Consider the following 22,528-nt stretch of genomic DNA (forward strand, 5'->3'; position numbering starts at 1 on the left):
AGGTTTTGAAGTTCTTATCTACGTTTTTATGTTCCTGTCCAATATTTTTAACTGTTTTATTATTTTAATTTTGCTTTCTCCAAAAGGTTCTGTAAGTCTCTTTTTTGTGACCACTGCACCCTGTCCAAAAATGCTCTTTATTAAAATGATCTTTTTCTGGACTTAGAATGGTAATTGGCTTAATGTGCACGTGGTACCCATAAATAGGAGGTGAAACCCAGCACTTGCATGAGAGTTTCGTTTATTATTTGCATTTAAAAAAAAAACATTTTTGTTAGCACTTAGTAAGAGGAATTAGTTTTTTCCTGTAGAGCCCTGTAGAAATCTAAAAGCCTAGTCGTACACCGTGCCAGAAAGATGTCATTGTAGGTATTACAATCTCAAAATGCCCTCTACTTAGCAGTTTGTTATTGAAAGTTAAACTATATTATGGGGTTGCAGAAGAAGTCAAATATTGTTATATAAAATAATCACGAAATAAAGCTTTTATAGCATCAAAACTGAAGCATTCAAATGACCTATAAGAATTCAAAACGAGGGTCTGTAATTGAAGGCACAAGTGCCTCTCTTTAATATCGAATCGAAATGGAAAACAGGTAACGAAATCTATCCATCTTTCAGTCAGTCGGTGACTTGGTCGACGGGCGGTCGGTTGGTCCATCGGTCAATCAGTCAGTATATAATGAGTAACTTTAGCCTAGTTAAAATGTGGTCTGCGATGCATTTATTACTCTGATGGCACACTTGCCGTAAGACGAGGAAGAATGAATTGATAAGTGAATGGCAAAGCAATATTAAAGTAATGATGTTAAAGGTGCTGTAGAAATAACTGCACAGCTACTTTATTGTATTTGTTATAATTTATTATAACTATCAACATCTAATTCTTCCGAAATTACAAGGTCCAGTATTAATCAGTATTTGGCTAGTTTTCATCGCTGTTCACTGCGGTCGTCGTAGACGTTCTGTTCTATGCCCCCGCATCCAAGAGTTCTTGCCACAAGACACACGTTACTTGCCACTCTTTTGAACTGTAGAAGAAAAAATTGAAAAAAGAAACCAATGCTATTAGACTCCACATTTCGTGCAAATCTTGTCAGCTTTGAGACCTACAATTATTAGTTGGATATCCGTTCAATGTCTTTCTTCTTGTTTTGGCTTTGTAAAGTTTTGGAAACTGATATTGAGCCACCTGACCATATCCCCATCTTATTTTTTGTATATGTATCGTTGGGGATCACTTTAAGCTCACATTAGAAAAACGTGCTGATCATTTGGGGTTGGGATCATGTCAGGCTCAATTTGGGATTATTTCTGGGCCTAGAACATTTCGGAGTCGACGTCATTTCGAGAGCTTAAAAGTTCCTAAGAAAACCACGCAGAAATAAAGTTGAGGTAAATGCGAGGTGCTTAACGTAATACGATATTCAAATAATACACTGAAGTAAAACAAGTACAAGCTACTACACTGTTTGGTCTAACAATGGAAAAAAAACCAAACATAACAAAAACCAACCTTTCCTTGTAATTCTCTTTTTCCTGATGGCAAAGGTCCTGAAAAGCAGTCACTTTTTGGAAGCAAAGTTGCGATGAGAAGAAATGTAAAAAGAGAAACGACGGCTTGGTTCTTTATTCTTTTGATACCTGTGGAACAGTGGAGTCGGAAATTCAGTAACTCACAAAATTGCCTTTTAGTTATTAAGAAATTCGAATATTCTTCGACTTATTATATCGTTTCAGCCGCCAATGTGACGCTGTATTCTGCATTCCTGTTATAGTCTCAGATTACGTTATCCTAAAGAAAACGAAAAGTCCGACCTATTAACTAACCGATTAAAGTTTTCAGGAAGAAATATAATAGGGTTAATTTTGGATGCTGTCTATTTTACTGAACTCTTAAGGCATAAGGCACCCTTTTTTAACAATGTGCTATCACATTTTTGATAAGCAGCTTCTTTACAAAAAGATTCCGCTTTAAAGTACAATTACATATATTATTATAAAAAAGTGGTGCAGAATTTCGAAGAATTTCAAATTTTATTTAAATTTAGGCCTCCACAATCTTGTGGTTTTAACGGCCGACCTTATTTAAACAGTTGTTTTTCCGGAGAACCTACGAAGATATATTTTACGAGTGCTCTTGTAAAGAGAGTAGCCGTAGCCTAATCTAGGAATTCTGGTAGTTGGAGAGGCGCCCGAAAAATGAAGAGTGTATTCATGAGGATTTGGAATAAAGGGTTGAGAGATGGCAGGGGAACGCAATCAGAGAGTACTTATAACAGCGTATTATTTAGAGATCCTGGATGGTATTACAAAATGGATTTTCCTGTAAAATAAGCCCATTATAACATTATACGTAGTAAACAATTTGTGCTTGTAAAGTGAATAATTACAAAATTACTTATCAACGAGGGAACAGTTTTTAAACGATAATTTTTCAAGAAATCGCGCCCACCGTTTAAGTAAACGGACATACAGTAGAAATGCATGGAAAGATCACGTCCTGTCAATCAAGATGACTTCATTTTACTACCAGGCGCCGCAAATTTTTAAAGATAAAATTATCAGTATTCCATTACATTATATGCGAAAAAACTCAACTATTTGAACCATAAATCCTTCATCCTTCAAATGTGTCGGCGATTTTTGACACTCGCTGCTTTCAAGTTTGTCTTTACGTTCATCTGCCTCGTTTGGTGCACAATGAAAAAATATGAATTTCTGTTTAGGCAGGTGGTGACTGGGAAGATTCAGTATGGTGACAGATAGCACAATTCAGAAACAAAATCTGTTCACCCGGGCTTTTATCTACACATGATCAGAAATAATTTAAACAGAACTTAGGAGAATTTCCTTCTTAATTCTTATATGATCACTTAAAACGCCTTCTTATATTCGTGTTTATGTACTCGTATTTTTCATCTATTGTTTGAATTCAGAAACAAAATCCGTCCACCCGGTCTTTTATCTACACATTACAAATAATTTTAACAGAGGTTCGAAGACGTTAAGTCTTAATTCTTATATGATCAGTGTAAACGCCTCCTTATATTCGTATTCTTATACTCGTATCTTTTATCTAGTTTTTAAACAGTTTTTAACCCGAGGTTTTGAAGTTCTTATCCACGTTTTTATGTTCTTGTCCAATATTTATAACTATTTTGTTATTGTTGTTTTGTACACAAGGCCGTTCTGGAAGCCACTTGCTATTACCAATGCATCCTGTTCAATCTTCTTTTTAGTAAAATGATCTTTTTCCTGGAACAAAAATAGTAATTGGCTTTATGTGATACCCAAGTGAAACCCAGCACTCGCATGAGAGTTTTTTAGTGTGTCATTTTCGTTTGAAAAAAATATTGTTTGCATTTAATAACAGGAATTACTTTTACTCCTATAGAGTCCTGGAATCTGAGGAAACTTTCCTTGCCTATTTCCACCTAGGATGAATCGAAAAGTGTGCTTATATGGGGAACCGGCTGACGAAGTAAAATCCATATTTCTAGAAAACTGGTTTTCAGGTGAGTACGTCTAGTTACAAGCTGTTGATGAAAATTATATAAAACATTTTAATTATTTTATGAAGTTGACAATGCTATTATATTGCCTGGCTTCAATTCCTTTGAAAGTTTTCTGTAATAGAAACTGTATACTCTCGAATCTTTTTTCAACAAAGATCGTTTGCTTTGCACAAATTAAAAGTAGGCCTAGTTCCTTCTTTTGATACCGAGGGATATCAGCCGGGCACATAAACAAATTTAAAAAGAACCGGAGTTTATAAACTTTAAAACTAGACAACCGATACGTATTAAACCAAGATAGAAAATGTAGTAAAACTTTAACGTTGATTGTACTTGGAAACAGCATGGAACCAAACACAGTGATCCTTGAAATGTCCTGGAAACTCTTGCAAGATTACCCCTAAAACAAAAAGCAAGTCACAATGTCAACATTTGCAGTAGAAGGAAAAAAATCTTTCTTTTTTTGTGGTGTATTACATGGCGAGATAATTTTTTACAAATCGACAAACATTTGTCGCTATCTATGAACCCCCGCTTTTCTAAAGTATTACTTTGGAAATACATTAAGAACGTAGTGTAAATTAACATAAGTTTTGAAAAGTGTTTATAGTAGTACAGCTGAAGAAAAATATTTCCAAGAATGAAAGAAATGGCAACCGTTTATGAATCGAAGGTTCTTATTCATCGTTTAGTGTTAACAGTCGCTCACCTTTCGAAGTTTTATCCACTGTCTGACGTCAACCCAATTTTGTTTACCTTTCAACCAATTGTCTTTGGTTAACTGAGAGGTTTCCTGAAGGATAGAATGGATTTTAAGCTCCCCAGAACGGTAACGGAATCAGGAATGTCACCAACAAAGGGTTTAATAAGCAGTAAAATGGCTCTACACGAGCGTTATAAATCTTGGTGCGTCTATTTGGCGTTCTCTGGAAAAGTAGGAATTAGCAAGGAGTGACAGGCCTGCACAACTTCTAACAATGGAAACTTTTGTACCATGTAATATATGACCCCTTTATAGTTTTGCTCTTACGAGTATGTCTTTTAGGGATTTACCTCTTTTATACGATATTAGTGGTGGCTCTTTGAAAATTTGCCGTAGAGAAGGCTGATTTTGTATCAAGTGCCATTTTCCCATTAAAACATTTTTGAGGTTGAGCACTGATGGTTGATATTGTGTTACAAAAGGCAAGAGTTCTTTCCGGCTTTCATGTTTTTGTCTTAGCACCGATTCCCTTTCTGTGAATTTAATATCTGAAAGGAGTGTTTCGATCAGATTTTTTGGATAACCTCTAGCAAGGAGACGTGATTTGAATTTGTAAATGTTCTCTTCAAATGTTGCTCTTGAAGAGTTAGTTCGTAAGAGTCTTAGAGCTTCGCCCTTCACGAATCCCTTTTTGACACCCGGTGGGTGGCTAGAGGAAAAATGAGTGTATTGAAAGGTTTCAGTTGGCTTAAAGTGTGTTTTTATATCCAGGATGGATTGATCTCTAAATCGTTTGCCTTTGTATACAACTGTATCCAGAAATGTAGTTTCAGTATTTGAAATTTCAGCTGTAAATTTGATTGTAGGGTGATGTGAGTTTGCTTCAGAACAGCAAGCAATTTGTGGTTTTAAGCAAGACCGCGGTTTCGAATCTTCACGATTCTCGTCAGTTGCTATTTTCAACTATTTGTAAGTGGAACAGTAGAGTGTTTAACTCAATTCTGATCCACCAAGGGACTTTTTGGCAGTTTGGGTTTATATAGCCACAGCATTTTGAAGTTGGGATCGAAAAAGGCGCATTCTGATTGGTCCTTGCCAGTCAATCAGTTTGCTGTATTTTCGATCCTATATGCTCTCAAGCTCTAAGTTGTGTTTATATATTAAATTCACAGAAAGGGAATCGGCGCTAAGACAAAAACATGAAAGCCGGAAAGAACTCTTGCCTTTTGTAACACAATATCAACCATCAGTGCCCAACCTCAAAAATGTTTTAATGGGAAAATGGCACTTGATACAAAATCAGCCTTCTCTACGGCAAATTTTCAAAGAGCCACCACTAATATCGTATAAAAGAGGTAAATCCCTAAAAGACATACTCGTAAGAGCAAAACTATAAAGGGGTCATATATTACATGGTACAAAAGTTTCCATTGTCAGAAGTTGTGCAGGCCTGTCACTCCTTGCTAATTCCTACTGTGATACTTTCCAGACAGAGCCCCGTTCTGACACGCGAAACCTCAAAATAACACACAATACTGTACATTGTGTACCGTACAAAACTTAAAGAATATATCAAGAAATACGCACGATATACTGAACGCTTTACTTCATAACTGAGCAAAAGCATTCAAAACATAGTGTATTTTAACACAAAACGATACTAGTACTCAAAAGCCATGTTATATTATGAAAAAATCCACTTAACCACCTCTACAAAAACACAACTTAGAGCTTGAGAGCATATAGGATCGAAAATACAGCAAACTGATTGACTGGCAAGGACCAATCAGAATGCGCCTTTTTCGATCCCAACTTCAAAATGCTGTGGCTATATAAACCCAAACTGCCAAAAAGTCCCTTGGTGGATCAGAATTGAGTTAAACACTCTACTGTTCCACTTACAAATAGTTGAAAATAGCAACTGACGAGAATCGTGAAGATTCGAAACCGCGGTCTTGCTTAAAACCACAAATTGCTTGCTGTTCTGAAGCAAACTCACATCACCCTACAATCAAATTTACAGCTGAAATTTCAAATACTGAAACTACATTTCTGGATACAGTTGTATACAAAGGCAAACGATTTAGAGATCAATCCATCCTGGATATAAAAACACACTTTAAGCCAACTGAAACCTTTCAATACACTCATTTTTCCTCTAGCCACCCACCGGGTGTCAAAAAGGGATTCGTGAAGGGCGAAGCTCTAAGACTCTTACGAACTAACTCTTCAAGAGCAACATTTGAAGAGAACATTTACAAATTCAAATCACGTCTCCTTGCTAGAGGTTATCCAAAAAATCTGATCGAAACACTCCTTTCAGATATTAAATTCACAGAAAGGGAATCGGCGCTAAGACAAAAACATGAAAGCCGGAAAGAACTCTTGCCTTTTGTAACACAATATCAACCATCAGTGCTCAACCTCAAAAATGTTTTAATGGGAAAATGGCACTTGATACAAAATCAGCCTTCTCTACGGCAAATTTTCAAAGAGCCACCACTAATATCGTATAAAAGAGGTAAATCCCTAAAAGACATACTCGTAAGAGCAAAACTATAAAGGGGTCATATATTACATGGTACAAAAGTTTCCATTGTTAGAAGTTGTGCAGGCCTGTCACTCCTTGCTAATTCCTATTGCCAAATTGTATTTTTCCAACTCAAGGCTGTTTTACATATTCCGTTTTGAGTTAGCTATGACTGTATTAGACAAACTGAATGACTCTATATTATCGCGAGGTTCATTGCTTACTATAAATTCATTTTTCAATCGACGTTTTCCTCGACTTCGCCGTCTTGGTTGCTTCAACTCTCTAGAGTTTCTGTCAGAACTTTCCCCGTATTATTTCCATAAACAACTTTGGATTCAAGGCAAAATCACTATTACTCGGTTCGGTTTAGCAGGGGAGAGGGGGAGGGAGGGGTGGGGGAGACTGCGCTCAAGGACCTTTTTGACGATAAATCGGCCATTTTGAAGTCTATTGTTTCAAATAGCTATTATGGGATGCCCAGGGAGCAAATTAACATCCCATAATAGTTATTTGAAACAATAAACTTCAAAATGGCCGATTTATCACCTAAAAAGCCTATTGTTTACGATTGCACGACACCGGTATCAACGTATTTCCAAGTTTGATTTTCTTTGCCATAGGGATATATGAGTAGCCCAGCGCACACATGCGGAAAAGGGATAAGTTGTCACACTAGGAAGAATATGAAAAGAGTTTGAGTCAATAAAGGACGACAAATGCGAGGGAGATAACTTGTCTTAATAGCTAAAGCTGTTTATTTCAATTTTCGCATTGATGTGAAGTATATATGAAATAATTCATATTTGAACTGCGGTTGTAGATATAAACAGTCAAGAATGATCATCGCAGTAAATTTCCAATTTACACAATTGGAAAGAAGAAGCCTGAAAAAATTAGGGCTGGAAACATGGAAATTTATTTTCATATCGATCACACAAGGAAGACTTGAGTTACAGAGAATCTAAATTTGCGGAATGAATAACAAAAGTACGGAAATTGCGCGATTTCTGAGAAAAAAAATAGTCATAGTCAACATTGACATGGTAGTGTTAGGTCAGTGTTGCTGTGCGAAGAACATCGTTGCGTGTTTGTGGAATTCTTTCATGAATTAGACGAGATGTTATGAAGAAGGAGCGATATCTATCTAAACAGCACTATAATCCTGTAATACATCAGTGGTGTAGAGAAACAAAGATTCAAGTTGTGATGCTACCACTCAAGGTCACAAGGCAAACCAGAGAAAGTCATTTCAAGCTGCTAAGCAAGAAATTGTGAGAAAATGGCAAGCTCTTGGTAGATGAGACCAGAAAAAGCTCCGAAAACTTTCCCAAAGGCAAAACAGCAGTGTCTGAGGTTCTCGGCTGATCACGCTTTAACACAGCAGTATCTTATGCAATTGTGGATTGTGCGTCTATATCCTCGAAAACCAAACAGTTCCCGTTGGAGCAGGTATGAAAAACTAATCGTAACTCAATGGCCGTTTTTATACTAAAGACTTATTATCCGTCTGGACGAACTTGGGCAAGCATTTGTAGTTCGTCTGGTTATGCGTCTCTGGTATAAGGACGGGCACGAGACGTATTATGCGTCTAGACGAACTATACTTCGAAATTCGTCTTGAACGACGAACTAGGAGAATAGTTCGTCAAGACGCATAATATGTCTTGTGCCCGTCTTTATACTAAAGACGCATAACTAGACGAACAACAAATGCTTGCCCAAGTTCGTCCAGACAGATAATTCCTCTTTAGTATAAAAACGGCGAGGACGCATTATCCTTCTGGACGGATAATGCGTCCTCTAGTATAAAAACGGCCATTGTCTGGATTTTCTGGCCTATATAAAAGGGTTTTTATTCGGTAACAATACGTAAAGAAATCTAAGAAAGAGAGAAATTTATTGAAAACAATATTATTTACTTTTCGTGACCAGAGGCTACACGCGATTCCCAAAACATTTGCGGGGCTTTGACGCTGGAAAACAGTTCTGATGTCTGATTATTGCGTACTGATATAGGTAACTATTGGTTTGTATTGAAAAAAAAAGCGATATCACAAGTTTTTCCTTTTTTTTATACGAGCCACAGGTATCGCAACCGAAGACTGCACTATGATCGGTTTCATAAATATGAATATCTATCCTACTTAGGCTGGGTTTTAACCGCAAATTCAGAACTGCGAAAAAAAAAACAACAGCACGTTTACTATATTTTGTTTCCTTTTGTGTTCCAACTGGTTAAGGAAATGCAAGGACGTGACAATAAAACACGCGGGGACTGGGAAAGAGGGCGTGGCATGGGCTCACGGGCGTTTCACTTCTGCATTAGCCTCTACATTGCAAGTTATCAGTGTTAAGTACTTATTTCAGACAATTTTTTACGTTCCGTGGGAAACGAGGGTCATTTCCTTAGGACTTCTAAACGGCTGCAATATTTCAAGGGGTTGAATTCTCAGCAGTTAGGAGAAAGTGGTGGGAAGGGGCGCGTGAGAGATTAGGTATCACCGAGCTTTCATGGAAGAGGTGGAAGGGGTAAAGAAGTCAGTAGACGCCCAGTGTTTCATGCAATCAATGAGTTTGCGAAAGAAAAATACGGCAATTGCGACTTGGATAGACAATCAGTAGTCTCTTATTCTTTCTCACTACACTTCCGAGCGAGCAAAATACGCAAGCACTTGGAAATGTCCCGTCGCAAGAAGACACAACATGAGGAAGGTTTTCGGCGCATTTTCTTCTTTCGCTCGTTAGTCCCTGAACATTCTGAGAGGCAAATAAGAGAATGTTGCAGGAGCCACAACATTACATACAAAAATTTTAGTATTGCTTGAGCTCTCTCTAACTCAAAATAAAAGCCTTTCCCTCTGAATTTATCTTTATCGTTATCTTTATTTACCTTTCTTTATCGTATCTTTTCCGCCTTTCTTTATCGTATCTTTTTCCTTTGTTTCCACTCAAGTTGTCTGCACGAGTTGCAGGAAACATCACTACGCGATGAAGCGAGAAAAGCAACTTGCAGTAACAGTTGAGGTACGTAATCAATCTCAGGAAAATCTGATTTAATAAATAAATATTTGCATACTTTGTAATGGTAGCGTGTGTAGAGCTAATATAAATTATGTATATATGCCTATAATATTCTGCCTTTGTAAATTTTCATAGGCGACTACCGATATAAGCCCTGAAGAGATTCACGATAAAATAGTACGCTGGACAAAACTGTTCTGGATCAACGTTTTACGACAAAAAATTAAAACAAGCAAAGTGATGCAAATATTTTTGTGAGTGTCTTAAACTTTATTAAATTCCACACAAGGAAATTTATTTGCATATCGATCACGCAAGGAAGACTTGAGTTACAGAGAATCTAAATTTGCGGAATGAATAACAAAAGTACGGAGAATTGCGCGATTTCTGAGAATAAAAATAGTCATAGTTTACATTGACATGGTAGTGTTAGGTCAGTGTTGCTGTGCGAAGAACATCGTGTTTGAGGAATTCTTTCATGAATTAGACGAGATGTTATGAAGAAGGAGCGATATCTATCTAAACAGCACTATAATCCTGTAATACATCAGCGATTCAGAGAAGCAAAGATTCAAGTTGTGATGCTACTAGTCTCCTCCTCCTCCTCCTCCTCCTCCTCCTCCCCTTCCTCCCCCTCCCCCTCCTCCAACTTTTACTACTGCTACTACTGCTGCTACTGCTGCCTCTGCTACTACTGCTGCTACTGCTGCCACTGCTACTACTGCTGCTACTGCTGCCACTGCTACTACTGCTGCTACTGCTGCCACTGCTACTACTGCTGCTACTGCTGCCACTGCTACTACTGCTGCTACTGCTGCCACTGCTACTACTGCTGCTACTGCTGCCACTGCTACTACTGCTGCTACTGCTACTACTGCTGCTACTGCTACTACTGCTACTTCTGCTGCTACTGCTGCTTCTGCTACCACTGCTGCTACTGCTACCACTGCTGCCACTGCTGCCACTGCTGCCACTGCTACTACTGCTGCCACTGCTGCCACTGCTACTACTGCTGCCACTGCTACTACTGCTGCCACTGCTACTACTGCTGCTACTGCTGCCACTGCTACTACTGCTGCTACTGCTGCTACTGCTGCTACTGCTACTACTGCTACTACTGTTCCTACTGCTGCTACTGCTGCTGCTGCTACTACTGCTACTACTGCTGCTACTGCTACTACTGCTGCTACTGCGGCTGCTGCTGCTGCTACTGCTGCTACTGCTGCTACTGCTACTACTGCTGCTACTGCTGCTACTGCTGCCACTGCTACTACTGCTGCCACTGCTACTACTGCTGCTACTGCTGCCACTGCTACTACTGCTGCTACTGCTGCTACTGCTACTACTGCTGCTACTGCTGCTCCTGCTGCTCCTGCTGCTCCTGCTGCTCCTGCTACTCCTGCTGCTACTGTTGCTACTGCTGCTACTGCTGCTACTGCTGCTACTGCTGCTACTGCTACTACTGCTACTACTGTTCCTACTGCTGCTACTGCTGCTGCTGCTACTACTGCTGCTACTGCTGCTACTGCTACTACTGCTGCTACTGCTGCTGCTGCTACTGCTGCTACTGCTGCTACTGCTACTACTGCTGCTGCTGCTGCTACTGCTGCTACTGCTACTACTGCTGCTACTGCTGCTACTGCTACTACTGCTGCTGCTACTACTGCTACTACTGCTGCTACTGCTACTACTGCTGCTGCTGCTACTACTGCTACTACTGCTGCTACTGCTACTACTGCTGCTGCTGCTGCTACTGCTGCTACTGCTGCTACTGCTACTACTGCTGCTACTGCTGCTACTGCTACTACTGCTGCTACTGCTCTTACTGCTGCTACTGCTGCTACTGCTACTACTGCTACCACTGCTATTACTGCTGCTACCGCTGCTACTACTGCTACTGCTGCTGCTAGCGCAGTAAAATTAGAGTCTGCCTGTTAAAACGTTAGCCGAAGACCGCAAAAAGTGGCTTGATAAGTGAATGAGAAAGCAATGCTGCAACTATGACGATTGCTTTATTTTATACTTCTTACAATTTATCAGTATTTATCCCATGCTATAATTATCATCATCTGATTCTTCCGAAGTTACAATGTTCAGCGTTAATCAGTATTCGGCTGGTTTTCCTTGTTGTTCGTTGCGGTCGTCATAGACGGTCTTTTCCATTCCCCCGCATCCAAGTCTTCTTGCCACAATGCACACGTTACTTTCCACTCTTTTGAACTTTAGAAGAAAATTAAAAGATAAACGATAAAAATTGTTGAGCAACATTGAGTGTTTCAGTGCGGCGTACATGAGTCTCGCTTGGTCCTGTTTTAATTAAAATGTATCTAAATTTCCTTTTTAACTTAGGCCCGTTCCAAACTCCGCTCCATTCGTGCGCCGAACCTAACTGATGAGTTAAGTACGGCAGAAGAGCGGCGTTTGAATCAGTTTGGTTCGGCAGGTTAGGTTTGGTGCGGCAAACAACATTAAATTCGGCAGGGTCTGTCGCACTATGCGACGTTGGAGCGGCAGCTGATTCATACGGCGTTCTCCTCATGTGTCGAACCTAATGCATAAATTACTGTAATGTACTTTTCATATAACGGGACTCGTGATTGGGTCAAAATTAAGTGGCGTGAGCAGTCGCGGGACTGTATAAGCAAATTCATTTTTGCTTTTTCTTCGTGATAATAGCCCAGCTTACGAGATTCCCCTTTAGCAAGTCGAATTAACCGGGAGAAAACCTGTCTAAACACAAGTACTGAACCTTGAGTTTGAATTTGCTTCCCTAAATATTGCTATAAGAGCGAAATGTTAGCCATAGCTTTTCTATTTGGACGGAATTCTTGAATTCGGAACGTACATTGTCTCGTCGAAAATTGTTACTATCGGCTTCTCGAATTAAGTTCGACGCAAGTACGCCGTATGAACCAGCCGTCGCTCCAAAGTCGCTCTAAAGTCGAACTTAATCAAGTTTGGTTGGGCACATGAGTGGAACGGCGTTTGGACCGGGCCTAAATTGAATTGAATTAAAATTTCGGGTTTTGGTAAACAAAAAAATGAATGCCTATACATTACTTGCAAAAAATTCGGACGTTAAAATTTCGGTAGTTTTATTTCGGAACTTTAATACTCAGACAATTTCTACCTAATTATGACAAATTTCGGACAAAACTTTCCAACACTTTGTAACGAACACGAATTAGACTAAAACAACAGCTGTGAAAATGACGGTTTAACTGCTCCCTCAAGTTTTTACAGAAACACCGACGAGAAAATGGCACCAATTCCACAAAGCCGTTACTTTCCTCAATCAAAATTTCTTAAAATTTCGGACGCTGTAAAATTTTGGACGGTCTTATTTTCGGACACTTTTTTTGCCCAAAATTATAATCGTCCGGAATTTGTTATAACTAATGCACCTTGTAAAGTTTGGATTAGTGTTAAGGTCAGTGGTGTGATTGGGATCCCTGTCTCTCGAGGCAAAAGCGAGATTAGAGTTGACTTCGTTTTGTTACAAGCCTTTCTTCGGTGTTTTTCAGTGGAAATGTAAGATTGAACGAAAGATCGATAGCAGAAAGATGAGCGACGGCAGGGTAACACCAGACGAAAAATTGCATTGATAATATTTTTTCAGAGTGTCGCAATTGCTTAGAGGTGTTCAGTGTCTCTCTGTCTATCTGTAGGTCTAAAACCTAGCTTAGCTACACAAGTGAAGACAGCACTCAAATACGAAATATCGACCGCCGTGGTTAACGATCCTCAAAGTGTTGTCTTTTGTGTTTTGCAGAGGGTTGCCAAGAATTGTTCGAAGATACGTATAACGCACGTGAGAAAAAAAAGTTAAATTAAATAAGCCGAGTGATTCTATGTGCGTTCGAAACTCTTCGTCTAACGGAACATAAATATTATTCCATTTCACAATTTTCTATTAGCAATATGGCGTTTGATATATTTCCAAATGTAAATTTCTCTGTTATGTTACTAGCTTCTGATATTTATAATCTGATGGACAAATCACGTCTTACATTTATGAGGTGATCTCATTTCGAAGATCTATAGCTGTTGGCCATTTTGGAAACGATATATTGGCTAGAACACGTTTTGTTAAAATTAATAGAGCCATCATCACTTTGAAGTCAGACCCACTGGTAACTTACGAACGTTCGAAGTGTTTTTTCGAATCGCATTAAATGAAAAAGCATTTAAAATATTAATGTTTGTATGGTAGACCGATCTTTTGGTATAAAGAAATTTGCGGGCACAGGTTCTTTTTTCCTTAGTCTCTATATTGCCCAGACATTTACAAGTTAGTCGCTGATAATGTTAGGTTTTCTAAACACCTTGGCTTCGTTGCTTTGGCACACTTGAGATTTGGCACCAGCGCTCTTGTACGCCTGATTATCCAGGCTCTTTCTCGTGTTCTCAAAAGATGTTGGGTAAAATCAACTCGATTAACTAATATGAAATACTGCTGCTTCGTGAATACAAACCTTTTCATGCAACTGTCTTTTTCCTGATGGAATCAAATTTCCAATGCCTTCACTTTCAGCAAACAGCATTGTCAAAAGAAAAAACGCGCCAAGGGCTATCAACACGTGTGTGCTCTTCATCCTCGACGAATTCAGCTCGATCTCCCGTTTTACCGATCTATTTTCTGTCCAAAACTGAATTTCTTTTGAAAATCCTTGAATTCAACCTTTTTATTTTATTTGAGCAGTGAAAATGATACCGTCATGACGGCTTGTCACGATAATTAAACAAGTGCGTAAACAGAAAATAAAGACGCTTTAGGACATCATTATGTTCAAAGTGCAGAGTTGTTATTTTTGGTTCTAAAACATTAAAACGTCGTGGTTCAAAAAGATACCTATTTTAAAACATGACAGGTCTATGTTTCTAAATAGAAGAACACTTAACACACTATCAATGGACTAAAGTGGTGAAATGCAAGAACTGTAATTTACAATTTGTGGGCCGGCGCCTGACGCCTTCACCTGCTGCGCAATATTAATCAAGATTTTTGGCGATTCGGATTTTGTGTCCCAAACTGAATTTCTATATGCTAATTCATAAATGAAAGAGTCCTTTTTATCCATTTTGGACGTAAAAATGAGACCTTGAAGGACAGGCTGTCATTACAGAACGTCTCTATAAAATGTTTTTCTAACTTCACTGGGAAAGTCAATGTGGGAGGAGTACTTATATGAATAAAAGTGTTTTGAATTCATCATAAGGTTCAAAATGCTAAGTGGCGTAGAGTCGTGTCTAAAGTTACACTTCTCGTGTTGTAAATGTATGTCTTTTTCAAAGTTTTTGTGCAAATCAATGACTCATCAAAAACGCTATAGCTTCTATTTAACACTTTCTTAAATCATCTTTGTTGGTAGGTCTATCTTTCTAAGTAACAAATCACTTAAGCAGGCCATCAATGTACTTATACTGCTTATGGGAAGAACTCTTAGACGCGATTCGGGGGCGAAGCTCTGAAGTTGTTGCTTTTTATCTGGTGTAGATTACGATTGGTTAGTATTCTAGCAAAAGATAAAGCATGAATTATGCCGATTATTTGGTTCGCGATGTAAAGATAACCATAACCAGCAATTTACCGTAAAACAAAACAAAGAACTATCCATTACAACAAGCTGGAATCAGCTGCGTGTATTATTCAAAGCTTTCTGCCACTTTAAGGGGCTCTTTAGATGATCCTGCTGGTTTGGGTAATAACCCGGTTCGGCCCGCAAATAAGAGTTGAAAGAAAATGTTTACATTATTCTGAGTTCCCTAGGCGTGTTAAAGGTTCCTTTAGCATCAAGCTCACCTGCGTCACTGAAACCTCAAAATGGTCTTATGAATAAGAAACAAGACCACTTTTTGACAAACCCTAGTCACACTGAACACTGAGCGGTGGCTTGTAATAAAAGAGCAAGACAAAGAAATAAACATGTCTATTTCTGTAGAAATGGCAACCCCTCAAACCAGGCCTAGAAAACGCTTCCTTATATGAACATCTTACCAAGTTCGCAGCTTTTTTGGATAAACGCTAACAGGAGATTGACGGCAAAAGGGTTAAATGTTGCAGTAATTCAACTCGCTTCAGGAGCCAATCCTGTTTGTTAAAGGAGACCACAAGTTGCGCGTTTCGACAGCAACGACGGGGAAGGGGACTCGATCGGATTTTTGAGTTACGTAAGTACGGTAATCCGTATTTTTGAAAGGGAATCTCTTAACTTGGAAGAGGAAATACACTAATGGAAGTGAGGTCATAGGCTATTGTTTTGATATCACGTATAAAATGCTGTGGATTTTCGTTATAACCATTTGGCCTGTTTTTTCAACATTTTTCAAACTCCTTTCTGCCGATCAGAGCGTTTCACTGAATGAAAAAAAAACCGCAAGCGAGCTTCATTTTATTATTCAACGTATAGTAAATACTTACATATGATCATTTGTCGGCCGGTAGGTCCGTATCTTGAAAAACTGTGCCCGACATCTTGAGTATGGCCCGAGGCCGCAGGGCGAGAGCCATAGGGTCAATATAGTTGTATGAAGAAATATCCCCGTAGGGGAGGGCAAAAAAACAAAAACATCAACAGACTGTTGCAGTTAAACTGCACCAGAGAATGTTTTCAACCAATGCAGTTGAATAGCTCTGTAAAAATGGAATGCAGTTGACACTCCAAACTTTCCCAAAATATGATCTAATATGCCATGCACAGTGGTTTTATTTGGGAAACATCTGCATCAGTGTTCTATTATCTAAAGGTTTAAATGCAACAAATTAGCTCATCACATTAACCAAGATATTCTCCCCTCTAGAAGTGAAGCATGGGTGATTTGTTTTCTTCCGCCTTTGCCAACAGGTTACATACGTCATGTATCAGGTCTCCTTTGGTGTTTTGAGGTTTCGAGGAAGAGTGTTGCGAAATTTGTTGATAACAAATATATATCTGGAGCTATGTTTCTCATAAGGCAACTGAAGAGATTGCATGTTACATGAAGTCAAACTGCAGAAAAATTAAGATTCTACAGCCGCAAGTTTTGTCATGTGTGCCTTTTGTCCAGCGAGTCCCTTAGTTGTCCTTACTCTCTTTCAGTTTATTTTCAGCTTGCCAAGTCCAGCAGCAATCCTCTTTCGTCCAGTGGTAATCAACTTTCAGACTGACAGAGCTTTCCTCTTGCGCGAGAAAACCCATTCAGAATATCAAGCCTGTACACCGCTCGTGTCTGGTCTGGCGTCCCAGCATTTAAGGTAGCAACTGTAATAATCCTGTAAAAAATAAGGTTCATTCTTGGCACTGGAATGTCCATTTGTTTGTAACTGAACTCGTTTTGAATTCCAAATGGGGGTGGCGATCTCCCCCAAAAAACATTCATTCATTTCTGCTGACCAAACTCTTGTAATGACAGTGAAAGCTTTAGAAATCGTTTTATAATTTCTGACCTGTGGTTTTGTTGCAAATCATAATTTTACTTTTGTACCTACCAGGTTACTGTTCATTTGCGACAGAGTGTTATCTTCAACAAAGGTGGCTCTTAGTGCTTTCTCTGTGAACGCGAGCTGTTTTGTTTTTCAGTTGAATCGTGGTTAATGTTGACAAATTATTAATGTCAGCTCTTTTCTGAAAGTGTACAAATATGCATGTGTTCTTGGCTTGTTTCAGATGCGCTCTGATTTCAAGGTGCCTTCAGCAAGAAGCGACTCCATAGACTCTTCAAGGGGCACTTTCTAACCCTTAGGTGTTTTGAGCCTTTTAAAGTTCAACAAATTAAATCATCAACAACTGCAGTTTTGATGAAAATGACTAGTTACTTTCACTGCAGTGGCTTAAAGATAAACTGTATTTTCATGCCGTTACACTGTTCAACGACTTTTTAGCGCAGCTTATCAGTTTTTAATATGTATGGTTTTAACTTGAAACAAGTTAAGGGTTGATTGTTTAGAAAATTTTGTACTTGAATACCTTTTTGCCTTTTTGAAGTTATTCTTAACGCATTGACTTAGTCTGACATAGAAAATTAAGAGGACTGCTGCAACTCACTCAGTCATAAAAAAAGGTCCAGTTTTGCTGTGAATCAGTTGTATCCATAAGTTACTTTGAAACTAAGTTTTAGTTCACAGGATGAAGCGTAAGTTCTCAGCACACATACCAGAAGAATGAAGAGGAATAGATCAAGCAGCAGGAGGCAGCGTGGCCGAGTGGTTAGGGCGCCGGAATTTAAATCTGGAGGTCGCAGGGTCAAGTCCCACTCTGACCACTAAGCTGGAGTAGTTTCTCGGTAGACCCTAGTTCAACTCCTCTGTCATGCTTGTACATAGTCAACTGGTCTGCCTCCTGCCAGTTGGGATTTTTAACCATGTTATGTTCACTTGCATTATCTGTTTCAACATTTAGTTTCATTGGCCCTGAAAAGCCCCATTGGGGGAGTGGTCAAGATATATTATTAAGCGTATTTTGGGTTTTCATGGTCAAATAAATTGTCCTGTGCATCTGCTTTGGAAGCGATGCATGAGATTATAACGTAGGTTTTAAGTTCCTGCGTTGCTATGATGTCCTGTTTTGTTTGGTTTCTTCCCTAGGACTTGAGCCAGATGAGATGATAATCCAGTAGAAAATGTTAAGGGAGAGGAGATCAGTAATACATTATTGGTTTCCTGTGACCAAATTCTTCCTTTTATGTCAGAAAGATAGCATGCAGTCTGCACGAAACCTTAAACTTCCTTAACTTCCTTGACAAAGCACATGATTTTAATTCAATTAATTATCTGATCCATTTGCGTAAATTTGTTCCTCTTCAACTGCCAATAATAGTCACAACAATTAATAGAGAAAAGGAATTATAAAAACCCCATGTTTGGCAAAATAAACATGCGATTATCTTATTTAGTAGTATGGTACACGTTAAGTGACATGTTTAAGAAGAATTGGTCTGCTTAGCATAACATCGAGGTCAAAGCAACAGTGTTCGCTTTGAGTGCCTCATTCACATGCATCGTTTTTTAATGCACATGCATATAATATTTGTAAAGCTATTCTGAAAATAGATATTAGTTATTTACTTACCAATAAATGCACGTAGATATGAAGACATGATTGGTCATCGCAGTTATACGCACAACTTTTAAAGGACTTAAAGCGGTGTGTGTATAACTGTGTGCATAACTGCGATGATCAATTATGTCTTCATATCTTTCTCCGCAGTTCAAATATATGATATTACATATATTCACTTGTAAATGCACATAGAGTTAACCAATCCTAATACTAGACAATCCTTTGTCTAGTGTCATAACTCTGCTATCGATAAACCTGAAATTTTGTCTTCTCGAAATGACTGCAAAGCGTAATTGACAAATTGGAAAAACCTAAACGTAATTTAGTTAAACTAGTTTAATTGGTGTGAATGGGGTATAAGATGTTCGTCATGTTTGTGATCTCGTTCACCCAACGCAGCATACGTTTTTCAGCACAAAGCAGTTAAAAGGTATATTTTGTTTCTTGACGCCGGTTCTCTATCAGGAAAACGTTTATTCTTGCGTTAAACTGCATCACTGTGTGCCAAGTCTTAAACAGAATTAGTGAATAAATTACCAGTTATTGATCAAGAGACCTCAGAACGGAAAAAGAATACCTGTTCTAAGTTCATTCTGGGATACACTTTTGCATGACTGCTTGATCAAAAAGCAACGCAAAACGAAACTGGATTGACATCGTGATTGTATAAGAATCATCTAACCTATATTTGTCTTACACATTGATATCAAGGAATGACTTCCTGTGTTGAACAAAACCACACTCCGGAACAGACAGTCTAATATCGTACCTGCAAGGGATATCTGTTAATGAAATATTCCCGTTTATTAGGCTTCCTTTTTTGTCACTCCCACGTTCAGGAAATATTTAATTGTACATAACTGCCAGAGCAAGAACTGAACAGCATTTTAAATGTGTAGTTAAGATTTCTACACATGCATCTCTGAACCTGCTGCGTAAATAAACTTTTTGGTACAAAACATGTGAAAACAAAACATGGCATGCAGAATCCAGCGTAGCGTTAATGTAATCCTGGTTCACATTTCACGGGCTATTTCACAGACTCATTCAATTTGATATCAGCACTCCATTAGTGCCTGTCTGTTAACCTTTGATCACTTTCAAGTGTTTGAAATCTTTACGACAGCACTTAAAAAGATCGCTAAATCGATCATGTACCCAGCTGAAAAGTCTGTTTTGTTTCCAGGCGCCGGCTGTCTACGTTCTAAGTGTTCTGTTTTCGTTTTAACCAGAAACCAGGCAAAAATTAATTCTCGAGGTAACTAAACCGGTGGTCGGATATCAATTAAATAAAGTCCTTGACAAAGGAAAAATAATTGCTGTCAGTTAATTTCATGACCGTTGGCTATAAGCCAAAGCAAAATAAACCTAGAATAGATTGTCTATTCTAATGATAATGTGTTCTCGTAAAGTTTCCTACTTCCTGTGTGCAAAATCATTTTCTGAGAAATCAATTACTTTGATTCTCTAACCAATCAGCTGTTATTACGCCTTCGCGTCACAAAGAGGCATACGTTTATTTTCATATTTAATCCTGCTGTTAAACGGCACTTTCTGCAAGTAACTACGAAGATAGGTTTATCTCATAATGGAGGCATCACGGAAGGACGGTGGATTTAGCGAGGTGAAAGAGGCCACTGAAGAAGTGCAGCAAATCTGCGACAAGGTATCGTCAGCTTTCGTTAACATTATTTCTTTAGCATTGTGCGCGTGTTGTCCGACTTCTACGCTCCATAAGCATTTGCTGCTAGACAGTTGATGTTTGTGGCAAAGCCCTTCTTTTCAAACCTCCAAGCAGATTGCTGTCTGATAAAGCTCTTAGTGACATAACCCTTCAATCACACAATGCAACTCAGTTTTAAAGTTGAAGTTTACTCTGTAGGTACAAAGTAACAGGAATCTGTCTCCAGTAACAAAGTAGGCCGAGCAGTCATAATTTCCGCATTTATATGAATGCTCAGTTCCCCCCGGGCCCCGGGGGGGGGTTACTTTAGGAATTTCTGGGTGGGGATGTGCCGCTAGGACCTTGGAACCCTTTGCCTATACTAGAGCTAGTTCGGCTGAATTTTGCTACCCTATACTAGAGTAACCAGTATTAAAACCACCGATTTCAGTCTGAATCCCGATTTTTGACAGTTAATAATATCCAGTAGTGTTTTATGATAGTCATCTATCGGCGATGTTGAAGCTGAGTTACAAAAATTTAAACTTGCCGATTTCACTTTTTTATATTTTTGAGTGGCAATTCCTGGTTTCCTTAGTTTAGATAGAATCTTCAACAAACTGGTCAATTTCGTGAAAAATGATACCCTATTTTAGACCCAAACGCTCTGATTTATATGCCCTATCCTAGAGTAAACTGCTTGAAAACCATACCCTTCACAGCAGCACATACCTATACAGTCCATATATGGCAGTATCCCCCCCCCCGGCCCGGTTCAGTTCCCACTCCATTGGTTTCTTATACTGCTCGGTGTCAAATTTTGAAACTAGTTAAGTTCGTGGTTAGTTATATGTTCAATTGGTCAGTACTGTATCAGCAATAAAACAGAAATTTTATGATAACGACTGACGACTTCTCTTTTTCCCACAGGTGAAGAACCAAGCAGAGGAAAAAGCTGAGCAAACTTTCGATCAGTTCCAAGCCATAAGTTACAGACAACAAGTTGTAGCGGGAATGAATTACTTAATTAAGGTTTGCTAATTTATGTTTCACAATGACAATCAAAACTCTTTCGAAAAGACTGACACTGAGAATAAAAGCTGGAGTGGCACTGACATTGTTGCTTGCATGGTACTCCACATGCACCCTGTTAAAAATGTTCCAACTTTCGTAAACGTTAGTTCAATCATCTTGTCATCTGTCCTCGGTTGAAACTACTCCCATGCGGTTTTCCCAGCTATTTGCGGTGCGGGCAATATTGCACAGCCGGGCAAAGACAGGCAGGATAAAAGCCAGGTGTTTCAAAGAAAAAAATCACCAGTCAAGGGGCTGACAGCCAAAGGACTTGCAAGAGTATTGCTCTCCTCTCATAGCGACTTCAATTCACAGTTCGTAAACTTGAGCGTCATTAGTCTCATTACTGACCGCTTTTCCCCACAACCACGTGATTGTGCCATTATCATTTTTAGGCAGCTTTAAAGAAGCTGCTTCACGGAATGCGCATCTTGAAACGTTCGACCTAAATTTTTCAAGGTCTTCGTTTGTAATCCGTTTTAATCGTCTATCCATCCTTGTTCTTCTATGGTCTATGATTATCTCTTTGGTGTTTTTCTGTCTTAGTAACCTAGCAGCTTCAGGTTTCCTTCAATTTAAAGGTAATATTGTACGTGGCCAAAATGACTCAAAATACTGTGACTGCATGAGCTCCGTCGAGGAACTTGTGATGTAGAAATATAGATTGAATATATTTTTTTAATATCTGTTATAGAAATCACTTGCTCCTTCCTTTTCTTAATTCTGGATCATGTTATTCCTAGGTTTGTGTTGGCAGTACTAGTACTTCTTATGTCCACATGCTCGTGTATCAGAGTTTGCCATACCAAGGACCAACCCTGGAAGTAACTGCAATCAAGACTGGAATGACGAAAACCGCTCCTTTGGTGCCTTTTGACTGATTGAGGCTCTTGCCAAGTCAAGAACGTTTCAGTTCTAAATGAGCTGTTTCAATCACATAATGCTCTTATGTTCAATAAAGTAGACAAATTAAATGTA

At 38.8% G+C, this 22,528-nt stretch overlaps 3 protein-coding genes and 2 long non-coding RNA genes across 5 annotated transcripts; 2 read left to right on the forward strand and 3 right to left on the reverse strand.

Annotated features, from left to right (window-relative positions):
- Window positions 1–44: 44 nt before the first annotated feature.
- Window positions 45–1,795, reverse strand: LOC149098548 (uncharacterized). Its single transcript, XR_016203942.1, has 2 exons — window positions 1,517–1,795; window positions 45–1,031 (listed from the first exon to the last, which is right to left on the reverse strand). It is a non-coding gene; the product is annotated as an uncharacterized LOC149098548 (long non-coding RNA).
- A 2,707-nt stretch (window positions 1,796–4,502) lies between these two features.
- Window positions 4,503–5,764, reverse strand: LOC149098549 (uncharacterized). The gene is made up of 2 exons (XM_089277896.1): window positions 5,696–5,764; window positions 4,503–5,184 (listed from the first exon to the last, which is right to left on the reverse strand). Exons 1-2 carry the CDS (start codon window positions 5,762–5,764, stop codon window positions 4,531–4,533), a joined length of 723 nt encoding a protein of 240 aa, XP_089134022.1. The 3' UTR covers window positions 4,503–4,530.
- Window positions 5,765–6,040: 276 nt separating this feature from the next.
- Window positions 6,041–6,811, forward strand: LOC149098550 (uncharacterized). The gene is made up of 2 exons (XM_089277898.1): window positions 6,041–6,082; window positions 6,130–6,811. The coding sequence occupies exons 1-2, from the start codon at window positions 6,041–6,043 to the stop codon at window positions 6,781–6,783; spliced, it is 696 nt and encodes a 231-aa protein (XP_089134024.1). The 3' UTR covers window positions 6,784–6,811.
- A 4,957-nt stretch (window positions 6,812–11,768) lies between these two features.
- LOC149098551 (uncharacterized) lies at window positions 11,769–14,448 on the reverse strand. The gene is made up of 2 exons (XR_016203554.1): window positions 14,251–14,448; window positions 11,769–11,995 (listed from the first exon to the last, which is right to left on the reverse strand). It is a non-coding gene; the product is annotated as an uncharacterized LOC149098551 (long non-coding RNA).
- Window positions 14,449–20,323: 5,875 nt separating this feature from the next.
- Window positions 20,324–22,528, forward strand: LOC149098552 (cystatin-A1-like). The gene is made up of 3 exons (XM_089277722.1): window positions 20,324–20,479; window positions 21,407–21,508; window positions 22,294–22,528. Exons 1-3 carry the CDS (start codon window positions 20,402–20,404, stop codon window positions 22,429–22,431), a joined length of 318 nt encoding a protein of 105 aa, XP_089133848.1. The 5' UTR covers window positions 20,324–20,401; the 3' UTR covers window positions 22,432–22,528.

The sequence above is a fragment of the Orbicella faveolata genome, unplaced genomic scaffold (assembly GCF_042242905.1).
Source record: "Orbicella faveolata isolate gen_17 unplaced genomic scaffold, um_ofav_v1 contig_46, whole genome shotgun sequence".
Classification (NCBI taxonomy): Eukaryota; Metazoa; Cnidaria; class Anthozoa; order Scleractinia; family Merulinidae; genus Orbicella; species Orbicella faveolata.

What these genes read in the sequence shown, in the direction of transcription:
- LOC149098549 (XM_089277896.1), bottom strand. Translation starts at nt 5,764, where the DNA reads ATGTACAGTATTGTGTGTTATTTTGAGGTTTCGCGTGTCAGAACGGGG. An exon ending in TCTGTCTGGAAAGTATCACA is followed by an intron (nt 5,185 to 5,695) that starts GTAGGAATTAGC and finishes ACTTACAAATAG; the next exon opens with TTGAAAATAGCAACTGACGA.
- LOC149098550 (XM_089277898.1), top strand. Translation starts at nt 6,041, where the DNA reads ATGCTGTGGCTATATAAACCCAAACTGCCAAAAAGTCCCTTG. An exon ending in AACTGCCAAAAAGTCCCTTG is followed by an intron (nt 6,083 to 6,129) that starts GTGGATCAGAAT and finishes ACTTACAAATAG; the next exon opens with TTGAAAATAGCAACTGACGA.
- LOC149098552 (XM_089277722.1), top strand. Translation starts at nt 20,402, where the DNA reads ATGGAGGCATCACGGAAGGACGGTGGATTTAGCGAGGTGAAAGAGGCC. An exon ending in TGCAGCAAATCTGCGACAAG is followed by an intron (nt 20,480 to 21,406) that starts GTATCGTCAGCT and finishes TTTTTCCCACAG; the next exon opens with GTGAAGAACCAAGCAGAGGA. An exon ending in GAATGAATTACTTAATTAAG is followed by an intron (nt 21,509 to 22,293) that starts GTTTGCTAATTT and finishes TGTTATTCCTAG; the next exon opens with GTTTGTGTTGGCAGTACTAG.